At 38.2% G+C, this 24,669-nt stretch overlaps 1 protein-coding gene and 1 pseudogene across 1 annotated transcript; both read right to left on the minus strand.

Annotated features, from left to right (window-relative positions):
* Positions 1-393: 393 nt before the first annotated feature.
* Positions 394-8,047, minus strand: LOC149834217 (phosphoenolpyruvate carboxylase kinase 1 pseudogene; annotated as a pseudogene).
* Positions 8,048-23,522: 15,475 nt separating this feature from the next.
* LOC149834218 (small ribosomal subunit protein mL103 (rPPR7)-like) lies at positions 23,523-24,666 on the minus strand. The gene has a single exon (XM_090010027.1). The coding sequence runs from the start codon at positions 24,652-24,654 to the stop codon at positions 23,695-23,697; it is 960 nt and encodes a 319-aa protein (XP_089866153.1). The 5' UTR covers positions 24,655-24,666; the 3' UTR covers positions 23,523-23,694.
* Positions 24,667-24,669: the final 3 nt, after the last annotated feature.

Genomic DNA, 24,669 nt, shown 5'->3' on the forward strand with positions numbered 1-24,669 from the left:
TTTTCGATGAGCCACCAACCCAAAAATCGTCAAGATGGTGTCACCCGATGCAAGTGATACCATTTCTATTATTTTCCGGCAGGTGGCTAGCCAGAAAATGACTTGACAATCATAGATTTTGGAAAAAAAAAATTCCAGCCCACCACCAGATGAAAAATAGCCAAATGGGTACTGCCTTGGCTGGGTGGTACCAATCCAGGCAGTGGCCAGCAACAATGGCCGGACTAAGGTCATGCTGGAGGAGCTCTCCAGAGCTGATGAAAAAGAGTGTTGTTGGGGGGTTGGTGACCAAGTTGAAAACCTAGGGAGAGGGGTGGCCTTTTTTCATTTAGTCAGATTTTGGCTAAAATTTGGTTTAGGCTCAAAACTCAATTTTAAATTGGGTTTTGAGTGTCATCTAAGTGGTATCTTAATTAAGTAAAGATGATAAATCAATGAGAGAGAGAGCAGGTGTGTGTGTTTAAGAGCCTCATGGAATTAAGTCAAACTTATCTTTTTTAACTTAAAATTAACTTGCACTCTTAGCTTAACAAGTTGACCTCGAAGATGCTTTGAACAAGTCAAATTCAACCTTGATTGAACCCAAAGTCTAAATATGGATCCAAGTATGTCTTGTCAAGTCCAATTAGCTCTAGTTTATGCCTGATCGATCTAGTTCTATTCAGGTCGAGCCCCTTAAAAATTCTCTGTAAACTCAAGAAGTATATTTGAATAAAGTTGAATGAATTGTAGCTAGATGGCTAGGTTGCACTATCATAAACATGGTTCTTGAATTTGAAAATCATAGGGATTATTTCCTAGCTTTTTTTTGTAAATAACAAGGAGAAACTATTGTTGTGGTTTGGATTGTGGTGTCGTGTTGATCGTGGTTATGTTTTGATGTTCACGATGTATTACTCCATGGGTGTTTCTCCCTTCCACTAGTTATAGCTTGTCATTGGCTTTGACTTTGTCTCTAAGGAATGAACACCGTGAGTATCATACTCTTGACATCCTTCAACATGAGTATTTAAACCGACCTGTTCAACCTTTTTTGTGGATTTAACTTCGTGGTAAGATGTTGGAGAGTTGTAGGAGGGCAGCGTCCCTCTAAACATAAGGTGGAATTTTTTTAGAGTACTTTTATAATTTTACTCAGTAAATATTTTTTACCTTAACGTACTTTCTTGACTGAAAAAATAGTGAAGTTTTATTTGCGCAAATGCAAGTCTTTCTTTTGAATATGATCAGTTCTCAAATCGCTCTCATTACTCCCAAGGTACGTACGTGGACACCCCTCTACACAATTGAGAAAGTTGGTTTTGAAGAGATCTTTAAAACCCAAAAAATTAAAAATAAGTTTCTACCCTTTTTTAAAGTGTGTCAAAAGTGTATCATACGATATACAATACAAGGTTATATCATATATATGATACACTCGTATCGCGACATGAGTGTGTATTATATTATTTTTTGTTTATAAATGTATCATACGTATGATACTTATAAATACAACATTGATTTGTATTGTAGCTTAAACCTTATGTTTCGATAATGGGGTTTGTCTTTTGACTTAAGACTGAAACACATGGTACTATATCATCATTGGAGCCCTTTATGCATAAATGGAAATATGTGAAGATTATAAAGTTGAATGCTTCCTTTTTTTGGTGAAATGTATTGCATTAACAACTTGTTTCTAAGACATTCATCTTAACCATGGCTTTGCTTTTATTGATCATTGAAATGTCAATGTAATTCACTATAAGAATTTTGCGGATTAACGACGAACGCTATCTGACGCTAATTCATCGCAATTCCATCATTGAATTGTTTAGCGACGGATTGACAACGGCATAGCGATGAATAGTGTCTGTCACAATTTTTCGATCGTTAATTAATTAACGACAGAACTGATCTATCGCTACTTCTGTCGCTAATTCATGATGGATTAGCGAATGTCATGATTTGTCACTAATTCATTGCTAAATAAGAACTAATTCATTGAAATATAAATATTAAGAAAAAATTTCTCAGTATACAATTTATATAACCTGTGTATAAAAAATAAAGTACACATAAAAAATACATTGTGAAACAAATTTAATAACCCAGTATAATCCTCGCCAAGTTCTAATTAGTTATAAGTGAACATACAAAGAGTTTCTTTTGAACAACAAGTACGCGAAATAAATTCAACACATGAATCTAATCCTCGTCAAGATTCAGAGCATCATTCTCTTCATTGTCTCGATCTGCCCATTTATCCATGCCTCCATCAGCTTTTTTACGCTGATCATCTTCAGCATCTTACAAGAGAACCGAAATGTTAGTATTGATAAACAAAATATAATGAAATAAATTATATGCAATGAACCTAATTAAAGGCAATCAAAGTAACATGGTTGAATGACACATAGACTAACAATAAAGTAAAGGACATTAACATAATTCAAAGGTTGTCAAAAAACTTTCATAGTGATTTAATTATGCATATATGTGTTATAAGGCAGTCAAAAAAAATTTATAGTGATTCAATCATGCATATATGTGTTCTAAGGTTGTCAAAAAAAATTATAGTGATTCAATCATGCATATATGTGTTTTAAGGCTGTCAAAAAAATTTCATACTGATTCAATCATTTATATATTTGTTTTAAGGCTAACAACAAAATTTCATAGTGATTCAATCATGCATATATGTATTCTAAGGCTGTCAATAAAAGTAAAGTTCATAATGATTCGATCATGCATATATGTGTTTTATGGTTGTCAAAAAAATTACATAGTGATTTCACTTGCTAAAACTTTCTTTGAATCGGCATTGCTTATCCCCTCCTTGTCTAGTGTATGTTAACTGTTAAGATTACATGTTCATGGTTTAATTAAGGATTACAATCATAAGATATTCTGTATATGCAATCATTTGGTATGTAGTTACATTTTCTAATGTAAACTGTTAAGATATTCATGGTTTAATTAAGGATTACAATCATAAGATATTCTGTAGGCAATCATTTGGTATGTAGTTGATTAAGGGGTAAAGGGTCGTTAACCTAGTTACTGTGGTAGACTGCAGTTAAGGGGGGTTATCAGTCTGACCTAGGTCTGGAAAACCAACTGAACAGCACATGGATTGACTCAAATTTAACTCGTTAAGAGCTCTTTCAAGATCATGAAATAATCTCAATTAGTTGTGCCACGAGCTTCTATAGAATGTTGAGCCAAGCAGTTACTAGAGTTTCTTGGATTGGATGTGGTCAATTTTCAGATTTAATCGCTCCTTATTGAGCACCTTACAGTCGACCGCTCTACTATCTGAGGGCTTTGTAACTGAAATTCGGAATGGAATTGGAATGTTTGCCTTTCTCCCTCAAAAAAAAGTGAATTCATTTTATCTAATTTAGTTGTTATACGTGTTACAAATATAACCAATAGTTTGAATCTATCATAATTTTTTGTGGTACTCTCGAGGGCAGATATAATAAACAGGGGCTCCCCCTTGTTTGGTAAGAGCTGTTGGCACATGTCACCTTGTGTTGGTACGTTGCAAGTTCAAAACCCAATGGTACGTGTGTATACTGAGTGGGGTTCTGCTCAACCCCAGATTGCTATATATATATATATATATATATATATATAGAGAGAGAGAGAGAGAGAGAGAGAGGAAAACCTACCCACAAAAAAATATGTTAAATCTACCCACCGCAAGGGTTATTAGATTTTTGGTATTTTTTCAAAATTCTGACTGTTAAGATGTGATCTATATGCTTGTTTTATAGAATCAGTTCTTTGGAGCATTTGATTCTGAAGCATGGATAGGTTTTCATAAGTTTCCAAAATCATATGCATACAATTTTCATAGATTTTTGAGGCTCCAAATACCATTTTTTCTATGCAAAATTCATAATACAAGTATCGATTTTTAGTAAATCAGTCGGGCTGAACACATCTGTACATTTAGGATTTTGAAAAAAAGCATCAAAAAAATTTCATTGGGTAGGTTTGGCATGTTTTTTAGTGGGTAGTCTCTCTCTCTCTCTCTCTCTCTCTCTCTCTCTATATATATATATATATATATATATATATATATATATATATATATTCTAAGTATAGACTATTTCAAAAATATTAAGTTTTTATCACACTTTTAAAGTGATAATAACAATTTCTGTTTTTTATATTTTTATTTATATTTTAGATATTTTAAATATTAAACCAAAAAAAAAGTTTAAAATGCCTTGAAATTTTTGCTTGACGATATTTTGCCAAGGATGAGGTTTGTGACATTAGGTCAAGGTACATGACATGAAAAAAATGGAAAACTTTACTAACCTCTTGGGTTCAAAACTCTTGTCAGAACTCTAATTCTTGTTTTATTTTATTTTTTTGCATATATTACCCTCCATGAACTGTCCCTTGGATTATGTTTTTCTATCATGTACAACGAATTTTCTAGGGGGTTGAAAAATCAATGCATCAAATTTTCAACTATAAAAAAACGTACCTTTACGTTGAAAAAAAATATAATATAAGAGTTGATTCTTTCTATTTTGACCATGCTGAATATATCCATGGTATCAGATTTGTTGAAAATAACATAATGAAAGACAGGAAAACCACTCTTGGAATCAGAGATCTAGTCACGTTGACTAAGCCCGCCTACTTATGGCTGTTGTCCCAAAGGTGTAAAACCGTGGTGCACCCCTTGCCCTCAGGGAGTCACCAAGCTTTGACTGAGCAAGGGCTCTAACCATCCCCCCAGTGGCCAAGGCACCCTCCATTGTGCCAAACCCTTGGTGAAATGACCTATTGTTTGATTCTTATTTTGTCAATTCACTGATCAAGAGATTGAGCTAAGCATAAACTAAACCAGCCAACCTTGAACAACTCGAATATTAGATATATTTAGGTATGTCAATGAATCGTATTTTATCATTGAAGTTGATTTCGTTTAGTTGCATTTGATAAGCCAAAACCATATCCAATTATAAATGGATGCCGATATGATTTTGATTTTTTGCTACCGAATTTGACAGATATCCGAATCCATTTACATGTAAAAACAATGGATCTAGTATAAGCTTTTCACTATCTAAGTCTGAATCCAAAATTTAAATCCATTTAGTTAACATCCAATTAGTTGAATATGGTATTGTCCATATCCAATTAGTTGAATATGGTATTGTCCATATCCAATCCGAATTCCAACGGTTTACATCTCTAGATATATTAGATCGTTTACCAGCTCTCAGCAGGTAATCACCAGTTGACCTCTTATAACTATATCAGTAAGTAGGGTCCATTGAACCATTCACAAATTCACGAGTAGTATTGTCCAGCTATTGCCTTAACATGTGCATCAAAAGGGAACATAAGTAGGTGAGAGGCAGCTGTTGGTTCGTTGGTATATAGGGATGAAAACAAATGGTCTTTGGGGTTCCACCGCGGGTTACCCGCATGGCCAGCGGGGTGGTTGTGAGTGTGCTGAGATGAAGGCACCGGATCAAACCCTGCTAGTCACAGGTGTGTCCGTAGCTTTCAGAGGTCGGCCACGGAAGGCATGGGGCCCCACCTGGGGTTTTCTTCGCTTCGGCAAGAGTTTCTCGTCAAAAAAATGGCATCTAGGTGAATATCTAACCAAATCTAAGTCCAATTAGTCAGATTCAGTGAAGCAAATAGAAACCGATCAATAATCAGATTTGGATTTGCTCTGTAGCTTTGCATCCAAATTTGAATATGATGAATGATCCGACACAATTATATATTAAATATATTCCATTAGCTAAGCCAGATTTTGGAATTTACTCTTTTTCATCCCACTTTGAATACGATTAGGTCAGATTAGGGTGAGCATCGGGTCAGATTACGGGTGCTCTCACTTGGCCCACTGGGCTTTAAGTGTGGGCCGGCCCGGAGATGGCCCGGCCCATTTACTAACAGGCGTAGCTTTTGCGTGGTTCTTAACGGGCTCGGGTTTGAAGAGCAGCATATGACCTGGCCCATTGGCCTGAAGCAACTAATTAGGTAAATAATAAATAATTAACAAGTTCTCATGTACCCAACTAATTATCTTTCTAGTTTTCATAAAATTAATGCAACTAATTAGGTAAATAATAATAATTATCAAGTTACTATTTAATTAATTAATTTGTTATTTTTATATTATTTAAAATTAAAAAATAGCTCACTTGTCGCGCCGGCCCAAATAGCCCACAGGCCGACCCTTACCGGGCCTATGTACATAACAGGCTGGGTTTTGGCATGGTAGCTAACGAGCTCGGGCCTAAAACCTTGACCCAAGCCCGATCCATGGCAGGCAGGGTCGGCTTGGCCCATTGGGCCATCCGACCCATTGCCCACCCCTATATGAGATAGGGTAACTCTAACCTAGTGCAAATGACAAGATCTCTCTCTCTCTCTCGGGTCTTTGGGTGACTTTTAAAAGCTGATAAAGACCACCGCTTGAGGGTATGAAATGGGTACATCCTCCCATCATTGTCAACCCTATCATTGAGCCTCCTCTCATCGGTTTCCTTCCTTTCATTGCAGGCATTTCTTCTCTCATCATCGACAAGCCTCCTCTAGCTGGCATGCTCTTTGCAATCTCCAGGGGTTGTGCCAGTACCACTCCTCAGTGTCCTTCATGAGCTTCCCACCAGCTCCCTTCTTGTTCGACCTTCAAGGGAAGCCACCACCCTCCACCTTTCTAACCAAAGCTCGAAGCTTACTGAGTGTTGATCCTGAATTTGGATCCAGTGTGGCCATAAGGTCTCACAAATAGAACCCCAAAAGCTACAAAATTAGTGGGCTCATTAAGCCAAATTATAAAATATAATTCTATGATTTATGAAATGGTTACGGAGGGGGTTATTGGATTTTATGAGGCACTATCTCCAATTAGTGGTGGATTAAATACAATCATTAGGAATGCCTATAAATGAAGACCATGAAGACCATGGCCATTGCAGTTTATTGAGGCAAAGCATTCTTTGTGCTCAATTAGAGGATTGTAGAGAGCTTCACGGTTAGAGATAAGCTGGAATAATAGAGGGTTGAATCCTCCTTCTAACACATACCCCATTTGATTCAATTACTCCATACATACTAAATTTAGGAACTATTAGGTTCCAACATTGGTATGAGAGCACAATTCTGGTGTGCGCGGTGGTGCTTGACAGTCGTGAGCTCCCCTCGCCAGAAAACCCAAGAACTACTACGCTCTGCCGATGGTGCCACTTGAAGAGAAAGGCAGCCATAGAGGGTCAACTGTACCTGACCACTCTTGTTGCCAGAGTGAGGCAACAAAGAAGAAAAAAAAAAAAACAAGCAAAACTTGAATCCTAGCGTTCTTCATGACATTATTTTTTCTTTGCGGGATCCGAGAATCCAAACAAAAGAAATCAACTACCATTTCAACCGAGTTAATTTTTTTTTCTTTCGAAACTAAGAATCAAAGGGAAAGAAAGGGAAGAGGATGGAGACTCACTTTGAACTTGCTCGACGGAGAACCTTCTAGAAACATCCATGCAAAGCATCTTGCGAATCAAATCCTTGGCCACCAGGGACACTTAGTGGAAGATCCAAGATGGGAACCTCAGGTTGGCCTAGAGGACCGACTCGAAGATCTCAGACGTCGACTGGCCATGGAAGGGAGGGACCCCGTTTAGGAGGATGTAGAGGATAACCCCAGCGCTCCATATGTGTACCTTCTCATTATACTCCCTTCCACTGAGCACCTCTGGCGCCATGTAGTAGGGCGTTCTGACGACCTCTCCCCCTTCCTATCGTGGAAGCAGTTGGTCTAGCTGAAGTTGGTAAGCTTCAGTCGGTTCCGACCATCGAACAAGATGTTGTCCAACTTGATGTTGCAGTGAGGGATGCCCCGATAGTGATAGTGTGTGATTGCCTCCATAAGCGGCGCCATCACGGTGGTGGCCTCTGGCTTGGAGAGGGGCCGCTTGGAGACTTGCTTGAAGAGGACGAGCGAGGGGCAGAGCTCCATCACCATGGAATCGATGAGCCAGGTCAACCCACAGATGGCCCCGACAAATGTCCTGCTCGCCATTAATGTACTTGGAGATGTTATCCACGACAACGTCGGCACCAAGCCTGGCCGACGAGAGCACCATGGGCATGTCTCTGTTGTTAGGGGGGGTTATATGTTCCCCCCCCCCCCCGAACAGGGCAGTTAGCTACATCTCATGATCGGGGTCCCAAAGAGCACCACGTATGTAAGCATGTGCGTCTCGTATCCCCATGTTTGTCAGCATTAATTAGCGTTGGAGTTTGATGCGATTGCAAAGACTTAAGTACCCTCTCCTCCATTGGTGCAAAAAAAAATGACGGTTCTTGAAAAGGAGTGGTTGTAAAGACTTAAGTGCTCCGAAGATGATTATTTAAGACCCAGTCTCTGCACTGCAGGATTATCCGAGAAAGAAATCTCTCCTGGAGGAGGCCATGAACATCAACCCTCTTACTCTCTCTCTCTCCCTTCTATTTCTGCTTTTGTGCACATCCATTAGAAGATCATACATTGCTTCATCAAGCACCGACTGACCTGCACAGGAAGAGGGTCTGGGGGCTCCTCCCAGCGTGGGTAGCATCACCAGTGTGGGTAGCATCATTCAACTTGAAGAGTTATGGAGTCTGATTCAGAGCTTTTACCCTTACAGAAGGGGGGTCTGAGGGCTCCTCCTAGCGTGTTCATGGCCTTTTGCCCTTACAGGAGGGGGGATTTACATTTCGTAGAACACCCGTCACCGAAACGAGATGAACACCCGTCACCGGAACGACAGCTCCGCTGAGACCTCCTCGCTAGGGAGAGGAAGACGACGTGGTGGAGCTTCTGCTGGCCATCCTCAGCGCGACTGCACCGACTGGGTTGCTGTCGAGGAGGAGGGCGAGAACGGTGACTCTTAGCTTGGGCAATCTTTCTTTTGATGATTGTGGTTGTAATGTATCGTTGAAGTTAAAATGGGGAATGAAATGACAATAAAATTTGCTGAAAATTTATAGAAATAAACTAGACTCAATAACGAAGACCCCACTTTTTACGGATTTGGAACATGACCTCTGGTTAGGGAGATATGACCCTGACAAGTTGGTCCTAATTCGGGTAGCGATTTACAACGATTTGCTTACTGAATAACATTACAAATCGCTATAGCGATTTGTGGAAACACTACAAATCGCTATAGCGATTTGCGAAAGAATCTACAAATCGCTATAGCGATTCACGGAAGACACTACAAATCGCTATAGCGATTTGCGATTTGTAGTGTCTTCCGCAAATCGCTATAGCGATTTATAGTGTCTTCTGCAAATCACTATAGTGTTTCGTTGGAGACCCGAAAATACTACAAATTGCTGTAGGAAAGCCCGATAATACTACAAATCATTGTTGGAAGGCCCAAAAAAAAATTGGTCCAGAGGGCGCTGCCCCCCGAGCCCCCCGCCAGGGGCGGCCCCCCCTGGACCCCCGCCCGCTGACCGCGCAGCGGGATCCGCGCTGGGGGGGAGCCCCCGGACCCCCCTCCTGTAAGGGCAAAAACTCTAAATCAGACACATAAGTAAAGAGAGAAGGGAGAGAGAGTGAGAGGGTTGGTGTTCATGGCTTTCTCCAGGAGGAACCCTTTACCTCCCTTGATTTCTTCTCTAGAGAAAGAGAGGGTTTTACAATGTTTTACGAAGAAGGAAGAAGAAGAAGATGGCGATGGAGCAATGTAGGATCGTCTGTTGGATGTGCACAGAAGTAGAGAGAGAAGTGAGAGAGAGTGAGAGGGTTGATGTTCATGGCCTTCTCCAGGAAGAACTCTTTGTTTCCCTTGATTTCTTCTCTAGAGAGAGAGAGGGTTTTACAGTGTTTTACGGAGAAAGAAGAAGACATGTTTGTCCTTTTTTTGAACAGAAAAAGAAGAAGACTTTGAAGAGTTAACATCATCATCGACTTTCTGGATGGAGGACATGTTTGTCCTTTTTTTGAACTGTTTGTTTTTTCTTTTTTGAATGAAGGGCATTTTTGTCATTTTCTCAAACCATCACTTTATGAGAAGAATAGCAAGAAAGGGTACTTAAGTCTTTGCAACAACACCAGAGTCCGATGCAAAGTTATGTCAACATACACGGGAATACGAGCCCCATGTGCTTGTATACGTGGTGCTCATTCAAAGCCCCGAACACAGACGTGGGATTCAGTGAATCATCGGGGGCGAACATACACAACCCTCTCCTCTGTTGTGGGGTTAGATCAAGGCGCCAGTAATATCTTTGTTGAACCCAAACGCGTTGTTGTTTGTGCCATGAGCATATAGGGTGGAGGAGGACTTCTTTAAGTAGTGGTGGGACCTTATCCAGTCCTTCGTCTAGTTTCGCAACTACTGGGTTGAAGAGATGTTCGACCAAGAGGAGGAAGGCAACCAAGACATGAAGCAAGTGGATGATGTCCTTGATCTGAAGGGCGATTTCAGTGTTGATGATAAAGGTGACACTTATTCAGAGATGAAGGAGACTGTCAAAAGTGGTGGCACTTGAGTGAGAGGGGTGGAGGAGAACCCCCTGCTGTCGATGAGCGATGGAGGCACTAGAGTTGCCAGAGACAACATGTAGTGGAGACTTCTCCACTAAATGGGTGAATCCTACAACCCACCAAAGGTGGTGCCAGAACAAGCAACAACATTCATAGAGGAAATGACTGAAAGGAAAAAAAAGAAGAAGAAAAAGGGGGCCTTAGGGTTTTCAAAGGGTGGAAAACCATTCAATTTCTTCTCTTTATGGTTTATTTGTTTAATATTTTTACTTGGTCCATAAAAAGTTCTAATATTCCTATTTGAGACCTCTATTTTTTTTTTAGAAAGAAGCTCCGGTTATGAAAATACCAAGAACAAACCTATTCTTTGAAAAATATCAAAGACATAGTTGAAAATGTGTTTTTCCCAAAAAAGGTTTCCAAACTTTTTGAATTTTTAGAAAATCCTTTGATTTTTTTTATTTAACTAAGACTTTTTTTAATATTTTATTTTAGGGTTCAGGTTTATTTTTTTACCCAAAACTACCTTCTAACTTTTTTGATTTTATAGAAAAGTGCTTTTGATTTACGTAATACCTCTTAGAGCTTTATCTAGAAAAGTTTGCATTTGGATGGAATCAAGTTGGTACATGAGATCTGATAAAAAAAAATTTAAACCCACTTATGATGTGCTTTGGATCTCTACCCTATTATGGGAGAAAAAAAAAATAGCATGTATTTATTTGATCCTAAAATGATTTGCATGATTACATATTATTTTTATATGTAATATATTTTATTCATGTTCGGATCCTATTATATATGGATCTGGATCTAATATAGCTTTATATTGATCTAGATTTTTACGGATAAAGTTTAATTGAACTAAGATCCATTAAATCTAATGTTTGGATCAATATTGGATCTGATGTTTGGATCTAGTAAGGTGACATAAACTTGGTTTGATCTAATAAAATAATATTGGATATGGTTGAACATGTATGGATCTAGATAAATCAAATTGATTGAGTATAGATCGAGTTGAATAAGTTTAGATATAGTTGAATTAATTTTGGATCCAGACAATGTTATTGAATTTTATTGAACTTGAATGGATTTAAAATATATAATGACGGATATGGGATATAAAACTAGTTCTAATCCAGGTTTTATCTTGATAGTATCAAGACTGGGGTATTGAATCTAATAATATATTTTGTATGGGTCCTGGTTTGACCTAGATAGATCCAGATAAAAATTATGTTAGATGTGAATCTATTTGAATTTGGAACATATGAATATGGATTTGGATTATGGTTAAATTCTTTGTGATCTATGATTTTATTTTGCATAAAATCAATTTATTAATATGGATCGTGTTGGACTTGATGGATAACATCTCAAGTTGTATTTGTATATGGACTCATACAAATCTAAATTGATTTGGATCCAAATTTTTTAATAGATTTGGTAATGAATTTGAACTTATGTGTTCAGAAGCTTATAATTTAATTAAAGCCTTAGAATGAGCTTATCATGTTAGGCATATCCAAATGGTAATCAGACAACTCTCATGGAATATGAATATAGATATATATTGATCCAAGATTATCAGGTGGTGATTAATCTGATGAGAATTTAAGCATGTTGCATGTGATAATAAATATAGATAGTGGAAGTATGAACTATAGTAAAAGTTTTGAAAAGTGAAAGTATTTGTTGTGTTTGGCAAATCGTACTTTATCATAGATCTATGAATTGATAAAAATTCATATTACTCTACTATTTTGCATATGAACTTTGTGCAAGGTTATTAACACATTATGATGTCCTATGGTATGATCATGAAAGAGAAATATGAAACCCCATGACTATGTGAGACCCACATTATGATGCATTCACTTTGCTCTAGAACTATGGATTGATAGTTGAGTATGTAGTGAATGGTGAATAATGAAAATAAATTGTTTCATATCAAGGGTTAAAATTGAAATTATGACATAATAAAAAACTCATATAGTTATGTGAAATGAGTGAATGAAAGGATCATGTGAAAATCCTCATGAAGATAATATTTCATGAAAGAAAGGTCCAACTAATGTATGTAAATTAAACTTCATGATGTCATGGCTAAACTCATACTATATATGAAGAAGTATCATGATTCATATGATGAAAAAACCATATGACTATGTGGAAAATAAATCATAGCATATGTGAAAAACCTCATACTTGAATATAATGATGAAGGAAATTCACATGACTATGTGAAAAATAACCCATAGAATGTGTGAAAAGCCTGTACTTAAAATTGAATGATGAAAAAAATTCATATGATAATGTAAGAAATAACTCATAATATGTGAGAAAAACATCATTAATATAACCCAAGGAATTATGCACGGTTATTTGGTGCATGTTTTATCATGAAATGTTATATGTGATACATGATACACCGATTGTGATACAATGTGTGTGTTCGTCCTTTGTTGTCAAGTGAGAGATGTTAGATCTTGGATTTGGATCCAATGTGGTCATATGGTCTCATAAATAGAATCCTAAGAGTCACAAGATTAGTGAGCTCATTAAGCCAAATTCTGAAATATAATTATATGATTTATGAAATGGTTATGGAAAGGTTATTGGATTTTATGGGACACTCTAATTAGTGGTAGATTAAATCCAATATTCAAGAATGCCTATAAATGAAGAACATGGCCATTGACAGTTCATTTGAGAGAGCCTCACGGTTAAAAATGGGCTGGAATAGCTCAATTGAGAGAGCATGTATTTTTACATAGATGGAGGTTTGAATCCTCCTTCTAACATATGCCCCATTCAAGTTGCCCCTCCAGCCGTAGGGAGAGTTGTCTCTTAAGCTATCTTCCTTCTTTCTATTTTGCATTGAAGAAGGTTTGCTTAACATTACCATAGTTGCTGCTTTTACTCGTGGACTTGCTTTATGCTTTGCAGGAATGCAAACTTCATGTCGTCCTTTCTTTTTCGAGCCTCAAGAGGAGGAATGGACTTTAGTCCATTCAAAGAAGGATCGGTGCCTTCTCCGCTTGCTATGCCGCGAGCTCTCGTGCTTTGTCAAGGTCCAGGGGATTGGTTTTCAGTGAGATGTTCTTTCTAAAACTTTTGCCAGCGTAAAGTCAGACTTCAGTATTGTGCTTCTTTCTTTGCCAATTACCCCAATTTGGTTTCCATTGCCCTGCATCAGTACTCTTACTGAGATCGATAGAGCTCAGATAAAAGTATATATATATATATAATATGTTTGCAAAATAAAATAAAAGTCATTGTTTCCGTGATTGGGACCTGCCCTCCAATTCCTATATGGCCGTTATTTGAGGGTCTCCTTTCCAAGGAGACCGTTATGCCTCTTCGAGCGCATCCTAATCGTGCCAGCTTTCTACCCATGATTCCCCCCCCCCCCCCCCCCCCCCCCCGCCAATCGTGTTGTAAACTCTCTTAACTGTTTCTTTTTAGTTTCGTTTCCTGTGTTTCCCCCTCGCTTTCTACCCATGATTTCCCCCTCGCACCCTCCGTTCCACCTGTACACTCCTGGCCTTCTGCATGTCTTTTGGGTCCTCCACCTTCATCTTTTCGATCTCTTTTCCTTCTTTCTCTCCTTGAAACGGTGGGTCTTCACCTTCTCCTTCATATTGCCAGATTTCCGTCTTCTCCATGCGGTCCGGTTTGCCTTCAGATTGTTCTAATCTCCTCACCTCTTGTGTCCTTGTTTGCCTCCTTGGCTATTCTTGGCTTACTCCTTTGAAGCACGCCTCTTCCCTCGATAACAAGCCTTGTCACCTTAGCCTACCTCTGTCCCTATCGGGGGAGCTTTCAGATTCTCAGTACTCTGGTGCACATTTCCATTAGCGCAGAGCCATGCTCTTCGACCCGCTCTCCTGATCCGGTGGCGGGGCCCATGTAATTCCTCTCCCATCCTTTCTTCAACGGATCGGGTGTTCTCTTTTACCGATGACTTGCTGCAGGCCCTCCATGCTGATCTTTCCTCCAAGCTAAGTCGTTTGCCGACCTCTCTCCGTAAGCTCAAAGATATTGCCAGGTCCCCCATCACACCCCCGATGGATCGTGTTCTTTTGTCCAACGAAACTATGGATGATCCGCCTGATGTTTCCAGCACCATCCTACTCGCTCTATTTCAGACCACGGCCCCGTCATACTCACCAGGGGCTTCAACTGGTGGGGTAGGTGACGACTCTGTTTTGAGCAGTGGTGTCTCTGTGAGCAGCCACTCTGCGACCTCATTAGATGTTTTTTGGGGGAGCCTATTGAGCTGCTCACCACGTACATCAGAAACTTTGCAGTGTAAGAAGGGTGATCCGCCTTTGGCTTGTTGAGATCTCGGCCTCCAAATTTTAGATGCTTAGGGGTTGGGAGGTGAGTTTGGAAGATGTTCATTCTAGCAATGAGCTCGAGTCTCTTGTATTAGAGTGATAAGTCATAGAGGAGCGTAACTGGCAGCAAAGGGCTAGGATCACTTGGCTTCGCACCGGTGATTCCAAGTGGCTGCTCCTCCAAGACCGGGTGCTTACACATGAAAATTTGCAGAGAAGAGGCGTTCAGATCGTCAATTGTTTCTTGGGTGTGCGCCTTGCTCCCTCTTGACCAGGGTGGTTTGGGTATACGTGTGTTGCATGAACAAAATCATGCTCTCCTTGGAAAATGGTGATCTCCCCTGATATCTCAGCAGGATGGTCTTTATGCCTTGCTTCAACAGAAATATTGTCTGGTGTCAGATTCTCACTCTTACGGCCCTTCTACCCCCTGGTGATGCGGTTCCTCAACCTGGAAACAATGAGCAAAGGTATGAGATCCATTCTCCTCCAAGCTTCATTTCAATCAAAATGGATTGGTCACATGGAGTAGCTCTTCTTTAGGGGGATTTTTCTGTTAACTCCTAATCATTCCTAGTTAGACTCTTTGGGGACCTGGACCATAACCCTGATCGCAAGCGTTCACTTGGCATGTGCTGCTCAACAGGCCGATCACACAAGAAGTGTTAAGTTGGGGGATTGGTCTTGCTAGTAAGCGCGTTGCGTGCACTTCTCATGAAAAATCTTCTTTCCACATATTCTGGGGATGTTCACATTTTTCAATTCCTAGCGGTGGCCAGACATTGAAATTCGAGTGTGGGAAGCATCCTTTACTCTGGACCTACTCTTTGGCCCTCCTTCAATATCAGGATATGCATTCATGAGTCCTTTTTGCAGGCAGCACCGAGAACTAAGCCTGAGAAAACATGTCAGCCTGCCTGATCATCAGTAGACTTTGCTTCTTCTGCTAGATCCAGCAAGTCCGCAGTTTCCTGCTTTCTTGTTAGGTTCCTTAGGTTGCAGTTTAAAATCAACTAGTGTAGGGAGTGCCATTATGCTTCTCATATCCTCCACTGCAGGTTGCTCTTCTTGAGGTGGCATTGACACTGAAGCATGCTCCCTCTTGTGGTCTCCCTGAAGTGTTGCTTCCAGGGGAATGCTCTCATAAATTGATCAATCATCTCAAAGAGCTTGTCGGTGATCTTCTAAACTTTCCGAATGTTGAGATGATCTTGCAATCATTATGTCCTTGCACCAATTGTACAGAAAAGCAAGATCACCAATCTGTTAGGCGCACTGCCATAACCCATGAATGCTTTGACATTATCTGGGCATTTCACCTCAGAAAAGCAATGAAGTAGGACAGATAGACTTCTGCAAATGTCAGCATACAGATGAAAACTCTGTCTCTACAAGGTAGAGTACTAAAGGCCATCTTGCCGTTCTTCGCCCCACCAGTCAGATGATAAGCTAAGAAGCCTTCAGAAGCCGCTGCAGACAATGTGTTCCTTTTCCTTTTCCCAAGTTGATACCCTTCTCTCCTCAGCCCTCTCTCCTGTCACAGCTAGCATTATACAAAAAACTACTGTCATAGTCTTCAGTACAATAATCTGGCATTTCCCTTTGGTTGTTGCTGATATCACTTTGAGCGTTGAGATCCACTTTGAATTGTTGTCCAGATAGGTAGGTGCAAACAAAAGCTAAATGGTTTTGGGAATAAGAATGAGCCATATTACAGAAGCCTAACATTCTGAGAAGTCGAGTGCTTCCCTAGTTGCTTACGACGATTCTTGCAGAAAACATGGATCTTGTTGGCCAGGGCCCATGAAGAAGCATAAAAACCTTGAATGCAACAATCTGATCCCGAGTCCTTCCCAGCTTTTTTGAGATGGTAGAATTACAAATAGTGGCATATCCAATTGAATATGAAAATTGAGGATATCTTGGATTGTTTCTCATCTGCTGGACAAAATAGCATGACTTGCAACCTTAATTATTGCAAAATTCAGATCAGGAGACATCACTGGAACCATTTGTAAACCAATGTTTGACTGATCTTTCATGGCTCTCAGCACCTGTCTTACTTCAGGCCATCTTCTTTGTGAACTGAACACCAGAAAGTCAAACAGATAAACAGAAAAGGTCCCCACAATAATACAAGGATCCAAAAGGATCTTGCATGAAACTAAGTAATGAGGGTTACAAAGTCTAAGTTTATCTATATATCTGGCTCTTAAATCCAACCTACAAATACACATATTCTCCTACTCTAATCCTATTAGTGAACTACTGACAGAACAAAGTCCAGAAATCCCCATCTCTTTTCATCTATTCATTTTAATAAAAGCCTTAATTGGTAGTTCAGACAAAAAAAGAAAAAGATCCAAGTCCAATCTTAGTAATGGGATTCAATTTGTTTTTCTCAGACCGCTCATTTTGCATAACCAGTGGATCTATATCATGCCAGTGAGAAATGGGAGGCTTGACTAATGGAAAATTTTGGATGACTACTGGCAGGTCCATAAATCCCCGTCTCTTTGCATCTCTTCATTTTAAAGAAAGTCTTATTTGCTAGTTCAGACGAAAAAGAAAAAGATCCAAATCCAGTCTTAGTAATGGCATTCAATTTGTTTTTCTCAGTACTCATTTTGCATATCTAGTGGATCTAAATCATGCCAGTGAGAAATGGGAGACTTGGCTAATGCAAATTTTGGATGAATATGCTAGAGAGAGAGAGAGAGAGAGAGAGAGCATTCACTTTCTCTAAGCCCTTCTTTGAAGGAGAGTGCCACATGTCAATCAGCTAAATTTGGCTGAACTGAGCTTGTTTCACTATGACAAACTGCTGGTTCACAGGCTAAGCAGGCCAACTTCAAATTGCTGGAATTGGAACTCAACGTTCTTTATCTGAGGAGCCAACTTATTTTAGAACACAGGCCTGGCAACTACTCTTCAAAACAGACGCTCAAAACCAGGACCTACCTGGTCTGGCAAGCCAACATTGTTCAAGTGTACATATATTTATACTTGTATATATATATATATATACTTGTATATATATATATAATTGTGGGAGAGTCAAACTGATTTGACTTCTCCCACTCTTCTAATGCTCTCTCTCTCCCCTTTTAACCTCCACCTCTTCTCTCTTTTTGTATATAAATAGGGGTGCTCTCCCCTTTGTAAAATATACTTTTTGGCATAATCTTTTGATTGAAAAAAAAATATTTTTTAGCTTGTGGTGTATCCCCTTTGCGGGGTTTGTGAGTGTATTCTTTTAGAACACTTTGTGGTTCCCTTTTGTGAGTGTTGTAAGTGTTCCTTAAGAGAACACTTTTGTTATCCACTCAAGTTGAAGATTGGTGGACTTTTGTTTCGTAATTAAAGCCTCTTCGTATCTTTACATGGTATCAAAGCTCATTTGAAGACTCTTTTATAAAGTGTTGGTGATCTTGCAAGTATTCAGGTGATTATGAGTTTCATTGGTGAAGTACTTGGGTTCATTTCCTCCTCTTTTCTCCTCTCTTTATTTTTCTCTCCTCCTCTCTTAGCCCCTGTAAAAAATGGATGACAATGATCATGTCACTATTAAACCCATAAAACTCAATGATTTCAATTATGTAACATGGGCTTCTGTTATGAAGCATCTCATATGAGGAAAAGGGTTGTGGGGATTAGTAGATGGATCCAATTCAAAACCCAAGCTAGTTCTGACTAAGGTAGAGGGTGAGAAAAATGTACCTCTAAATGAAAATAAAAAAACAAAGGCTATAACCTTATGAGAAAAAGTAGAAGGAATGACGGATGGGACATGCCAAGATCATATCTTGTTTTATTAGTAGTATGGATATAAAAAAATATCTAAGTCTTGCCAAATTTGAGCATGCTAATAATGTTTGAGACTATCTTAAGAGAATGTATTTTCTTAAAGATATTGCACATATATGAAATATGCAAGACAAAGTTCGGACTATGGTCCAAGGGGATAAAACTATTAGATAATACTATAATGACCTATTTGAACTTTGAAAATAATTAGTTCTTCTAGAGCCAAAGTGGCATTGCCCTGAAGATATAGAACTTCGTCAAAGACAAATAAATGTGGAGCATTTTTACCAATTCATTAACGGTATAAGACCGGAATTTGAATCGTTAAAGTATATTGAAGATACTATAGAAGAGTTGAGTATGGAAGAAAATAGATTGAAAAAGCATGTAAGCAAAAGTGAAGATGACTCGATAGCCGTATCTAGACCGAAAAACTATGTTCGTGCATATAAGTCATCTCACTATAGAAGACAAAGAAATGACTATGAGAGAAAGAAAATCATTTATTATTTTTGTCATGAATTGGGACACACTAAGCCTCAATGTCCAAAACTCACAGGGACATTTGAAAAGAAGGTTGCGTCGGTCGGATCTCCACAAGAGTCAAAGGACAAGGACAAAGACATTCCCACATCTCAAGAATTATCTATTGGAAGCATGTCTTTTGCTCAATTAGTTGAAACCCTTCAACCTCTTCTTAAAGGATCATCTTCCTCCAAGTGTTTCAGTATTATCTTATTCGAACCAAGTAAGATTCCTAGGCTTCTTAATTATGATGCATTTTTTACATGACCCCAAACAATGATATTTTATCCGAATGTTATAGCAACTCAAGTGTGTCAAAAGTTTTTACGGCTGATAGAACGCCTCTTGAAATCAAAGGAATAGGAAGTTTGGAAAAGGATCTTTTAAACTCCAAAAAATTCTTTATTAAAAAAATTAAAAACATTCCTAAATTAAATTTAAATCCCTTATATGTGTCAAATATCTGATTATGGTTGTAATATCTACTTCTCTTCAAATGAATGCTTGGTGTCGGATCGCCAGTCAGGGAAGCTAATTGGGCAAGGCCATAGAGAGGGAGGTCTCTACTATATAGACTTTTTAGAGATACCGAAAGATGTTTTTTGTTGTAATGTCCAAAAAATAGATTTAAAATTATGGCATAGAAGATTATGACATCCTAGTGTATCAAAAAAACAATATTTTCCAAGTTTAAAAAAAAATGTATTAATGATTTCACTTGTGAAGTCCTTGTTCTTAAAAAAATGAAAAGAATGTCATTTAAGGGTAGAACTTTTGTTTCATATAAACCATTTAAGTTGGTTCATTCAGATGTTTGGGGTCTAGCACCAGTTGTGTCTAAAAGTGGATATGCATGCTATGTTATTTTTGTAGATGACTTTACTAGATATACTTGGATTTACTTAAGCATAGAACTAAAGTATTTTTCTATTTTCAAAGCTTCCATAAGATGGTCAAAAATAGATTCGAAAATGACATTTCTATATTTCATACTAATTTAGGGGAAGATTTTTTGTCAAATGAATTTAAAAGTTATCTCCTCTCATGGCATCACACATCAAAGAACTTGTCCACACACACCGCAACAAAATGGCTTAACTGAGAGAAAACATAGGCAAATTATTGAAACCTCAAGGACCTTACTTATTGCTAGCTATGTGCCTAAGGTTTTTGGGCAGAAGTTGTCCTGACTGTTATTTATCTTATAAACAGAATGCCATCTTTTTCTTTGCACAATATCTCACTTATTGAAAAACTCTTTAAACTCTCCCCTGATTATTCAAGATTACAAAATTTTTGTTGCAAATGCTTTATTTTTACCAATAAGAATGACAATTTTTCTCCTAGAGCCATTTCTTGTGTCTTCTTTGGTTATGCCGATAACAAAAAAAGATATAGGTGTTATGATTTTAAAACGAAAAATTATACATCTCTCAAAATGTTATCTTCTTAAAAAAAGAAAATTTCTTTGATAAGAATCAACCGAAGAAAGTAACCGAGTACTTTTTTTTGTTTGATCTTGTTTCAAAACAAAATGTTGACAACAGTGAATGCGAACATGACTTGGAGAATGTTATTGAATCTAGCGACTTTGAATCACTTGATGAATCACCCCACAATGATCAAACGTGTATACAATATTCTAAGTGGGGAAATCAAAACCCTCCATGTGCATTTGAAATTTTTTCTAACCTTAATAAAGATGAAGGCAAATTAGGAAATCATCTAGAGTATCAAAAACCCCATCAAAATTTGTATCTAATGATTCTTTTTCTTCAAAATATCAAGCATGCATAACCGTAATTCACTCATATGTAGAACCCTCATCTTACGCTCAGGCCAAAGAACATCCTGAATGGGTTAAGGCTATGAGGATAGAACTTGAAGCCTTGGAAAATGCTCAAACTTGGTCTATTCAAAATCGTTCACCAAGAAAGAAACTCATAGGTTGTAGATGGGTATATAAAATAAAAATCAAGAGTGATGAAACTCTTGAGTGATATAAAGCTAGGCTTATTGCAAAGGGATATTTAAAAGAAAATGGCAGTGATTACGAAGAAACCTTTGCACTGGTTGCCCGCATGACCACGGTTAGAACTCTTATTGCAGTTGCTTCAATTAAAAGTTGGTCTATATATCAAATGGATGTTAAAAATATTTTTTTAAATGAAAATCTTTTAGAAAAGCATACATGGAAGCACCTCGTGGTACGAGTCTTCCTCATGGAAAGACTCTTCGCCTACAAAAGACATTATATGAGTTGAAACAAACAGTTAAAGCCTGGTATGATAGATTCAACAAAGTTATACTTGATATCAGGTTTAGATCTTGCTTGACTGACACCGCTTTGTTTGTTAATGATTTTAATGCAGTTACTATCATTTTGCTACTCTATGTAAATAATATGATAATCACTGAAGGCGACAAATAGGGAGTTCAACATATTAAAAATATTCTTAAAACTAGTTTTGAAATGACTGATTTTGGTTTTCTACGCTACTTTCTAAGAATAAAAGTTGTTTATTCTCTTAGAGGGTATTTATTATCTCAGTCTAAATTTGCTTTTGATATTATTTTCAGATCTAAAATATCAGATGATAAGAAGGTTGACACTGTTGAAGTAACAAATGTCAAGACGATAATAGATGACGGAGAGACCCTAGATGATCCAATTCCTTACGGACAGCTTATCAAAGCTCTTTCTTACTTGACTATTACTAGACCTGATATAACACATGTTGTACACACAGCTAGTCAGTTTCAGCATACTCCAACATCGGTTCACATGAAAGTTGTGTTGCGTATTGTTAGATATCTTAAACATTCTATGTTTAGAGGCTTGTTTATGTCTTTCTCTTCTGCATTAGATTTACTTGCATATACAGATGCAAACTAGAGAAGTGATCCAAACAATAGACACTCAACCACAATTTTTTTTTGTTTTTTAGGTGAATCATTGATCTCATAGTGGTGAAAAAAGCAACGTAAGTTCGCTTTTTCCTCAATAAAAGCCGAGTACCTGGCCATGGCTACTACCACAATGGAGTTAGTGTAGCTGAGAAGACTGCTGGCTGATATGAGAATCAAGATTCTAAGAGTTTCAAAGATGTGTTGCAACAACAAGAGTGCTATCTACATTGCCAACAACACTTTTCACGAAAGAACGAAGCACATCGAGATGAACTGCCATTATGTTCGAGAATAATATCTTCAAAGAACAATTGATCTACCTTATGTCACATCTAAGTACCAGTTGGTGAACTTTTTTACCAAACCTCTCTTTGCTCCTAGGTTTCACTTCCTTTTAGGCAAACTTTCAGTTATCCTGCCGTAAGTTTGAGGGAGAGTGTTAAATTGTACATATATCTATACTTGTATACATACATATATACTTGTATATATATAATATACATTATATATATATAACAATATAATTATATATATATATATATATATATATGTAATAGTGGGAGAGTCAAATTGACTGCTCCCAATGGCTAAAACTTCTAGCTGTTGGGAATAGTCAAACCAGTTTGACTCTTCTAGCCGTTGGGAACAAAGCTCCCGCTCTTCTAATGCTCTCTCCCTCCCTCCTTTTAACCTCCACCTCCTCTCTCTTTTTGTATATATATAGGGGTGTTCTCCCCTTCGTAAAATATACTTTTTGGCACAATCTTTTGATTGAATAAAATATATTTTTTAGCTTGTGGTGTATCCCCTTTGTGGGGTTTGTGAATGTGTTCTTTTAGAACACTTTGTGGTTCCCTTTTGTGAGTGTTGTAAGTGTGTTCCTTAAGAGAACACTTTTGTTATCCACTCAGGTTAAAGATTGGTGGACTTTTGGTTCGTGATTAAAGCCTCTTCGTATCTTTACAAACATGGCCTACGAATTTCATCCAAACGGCAGTTCCAGGTCTAATTCTTTTGGTATCTATTTTTCCTAGCAAGTTAATGACCATAAATAGAAAAGCTCCAACATACAAAATGAAAAAAGGATGACAGGGTTCTGAAAAAAAAAAGACACAAACTGGACTACCGTGCATAGATTGGCTATAGAATCAGTGTGCCAAAATTCATATAACCAAGCATATGAAGGCAATCATGACGCAAGAACAAGAATATGGTGCCATGGATAATGTACACATGATAATAACAATGACATCCAATCAAACTAGTCGACTTGGTCCATGCCTATCTTTTGTTTGATCTCCCAGCTTTGAACAAAACAAGGATGATGTGAGTTGTAAACATAAGAAATCTAAAAATGATAATGGCCATTTTAACTACAGAAACTGATTCAGAGCTCTTTGTGGAAACAAATATTGCAATCAAAATTACCAAAATGCATCAACTTTGCTGCTTTAAAATATAAAATATTTTCTCATACAGGCAACCTCAAAAGCCAACACAGTGTTGATAGGAAAAACAACTAATGCTTGGTTACAAGATACAAAAAACAAAGTTCGATTTCTACTTGAACACAATTTATCTACAGGAATATGTTTCACTTTAATTCAACTTTGCAGATGCAATCCCCTGACATTTGTATCTATTTACCTTATTAAGTCTGTCTTGCAACCTGTTATACATTGCAAGATCTGGTATAAACCCCTTGTTCAGCATTTCATCGAGTACAAACAATCCTTCTCTACTTCTACCTTCACAAGAAAACCCACAAACCAATATATTAAATGTGCTAGCATCTACATTCATACCTTTCCTAGTCCCCAACACCCTTAATCGATCCGCATCCCGGGTCCTACAGACATCACAGAGGCATTGCAACAAACAATTGAAGGTTATAATGTCTGGAAGAATCCCTTCATTTAACATCCTTTCCATTAACCCATAAGCTGCATTCAACTTGCCCAACTTCCTGAGCTCTTCTACCAGGGTGGTGCAGACAATAACACTAGGCACATGACCTTTCCTCCATAATTCATCCACAATTTCCATCCCCTTCTCCACATTCTTTTGCTGACAGAGAGCTACAACAATGCACAGATAATCCATCCCTTGAGGAAGCACGACCTTCTTCGTCAAGAACCCGCGCAAAAGTTCACAAGCATCCATTACCAATCCTTCTCTACAAAGCCCACCTAACAAGATCTCAAGAGAAACCACAGAAAACCCACAACCCAAATCGATCATTTCATGCGCGATCCCAATTGCCTCCTTTATTTTACGATCGCGAAAGAGCCCTCGCATCAAAGTATTGAAAGTGACCACATCAGGAGTACATCCCATGGTCCTCATCTCCTGGAACAAGCTGACCGCCGAATCAAACCGCGACTTCCTGCAATGGCTGCTTATCAGAATGTTGAAGGTGAAGATATCAGGTTTCACCTTGTCGCGCAACATCGAAGCATAGAATTCAATGGCAGATTCATGCATCCTGCACCTTGCCATACAGCTAAGCAGTGAATTGTAGACAACCACAGAAGGCCTACCATCAATTGCCCTTCTCATCTTATTGAAGAGAAC

This window comes from Nuphar pumila, chromosome 6 (genome assembly GCF_984573655.1).
Source record: "Nuphar pumila chromosome 6, dmNupPumi1.hap1.1, whole genome shotgun sequence".
Lineage (NCBI taxonomy): Eukaryota > Viridiplantae > Streptophyta > Magnoliopsida > Nymphaeales > Nymphaeaceae > Nuphar > Nuphar pumila.

Excerpts from the sequence above, each read along its gene's own strand:
- LOC149834218 (XM_090010027.1), bottom strand. The coding sequence starts at position 24,654 with ATGAGAAGGGCAATTGATGGTAGGCCTTCTGTGGTTGTCTACAATTCA.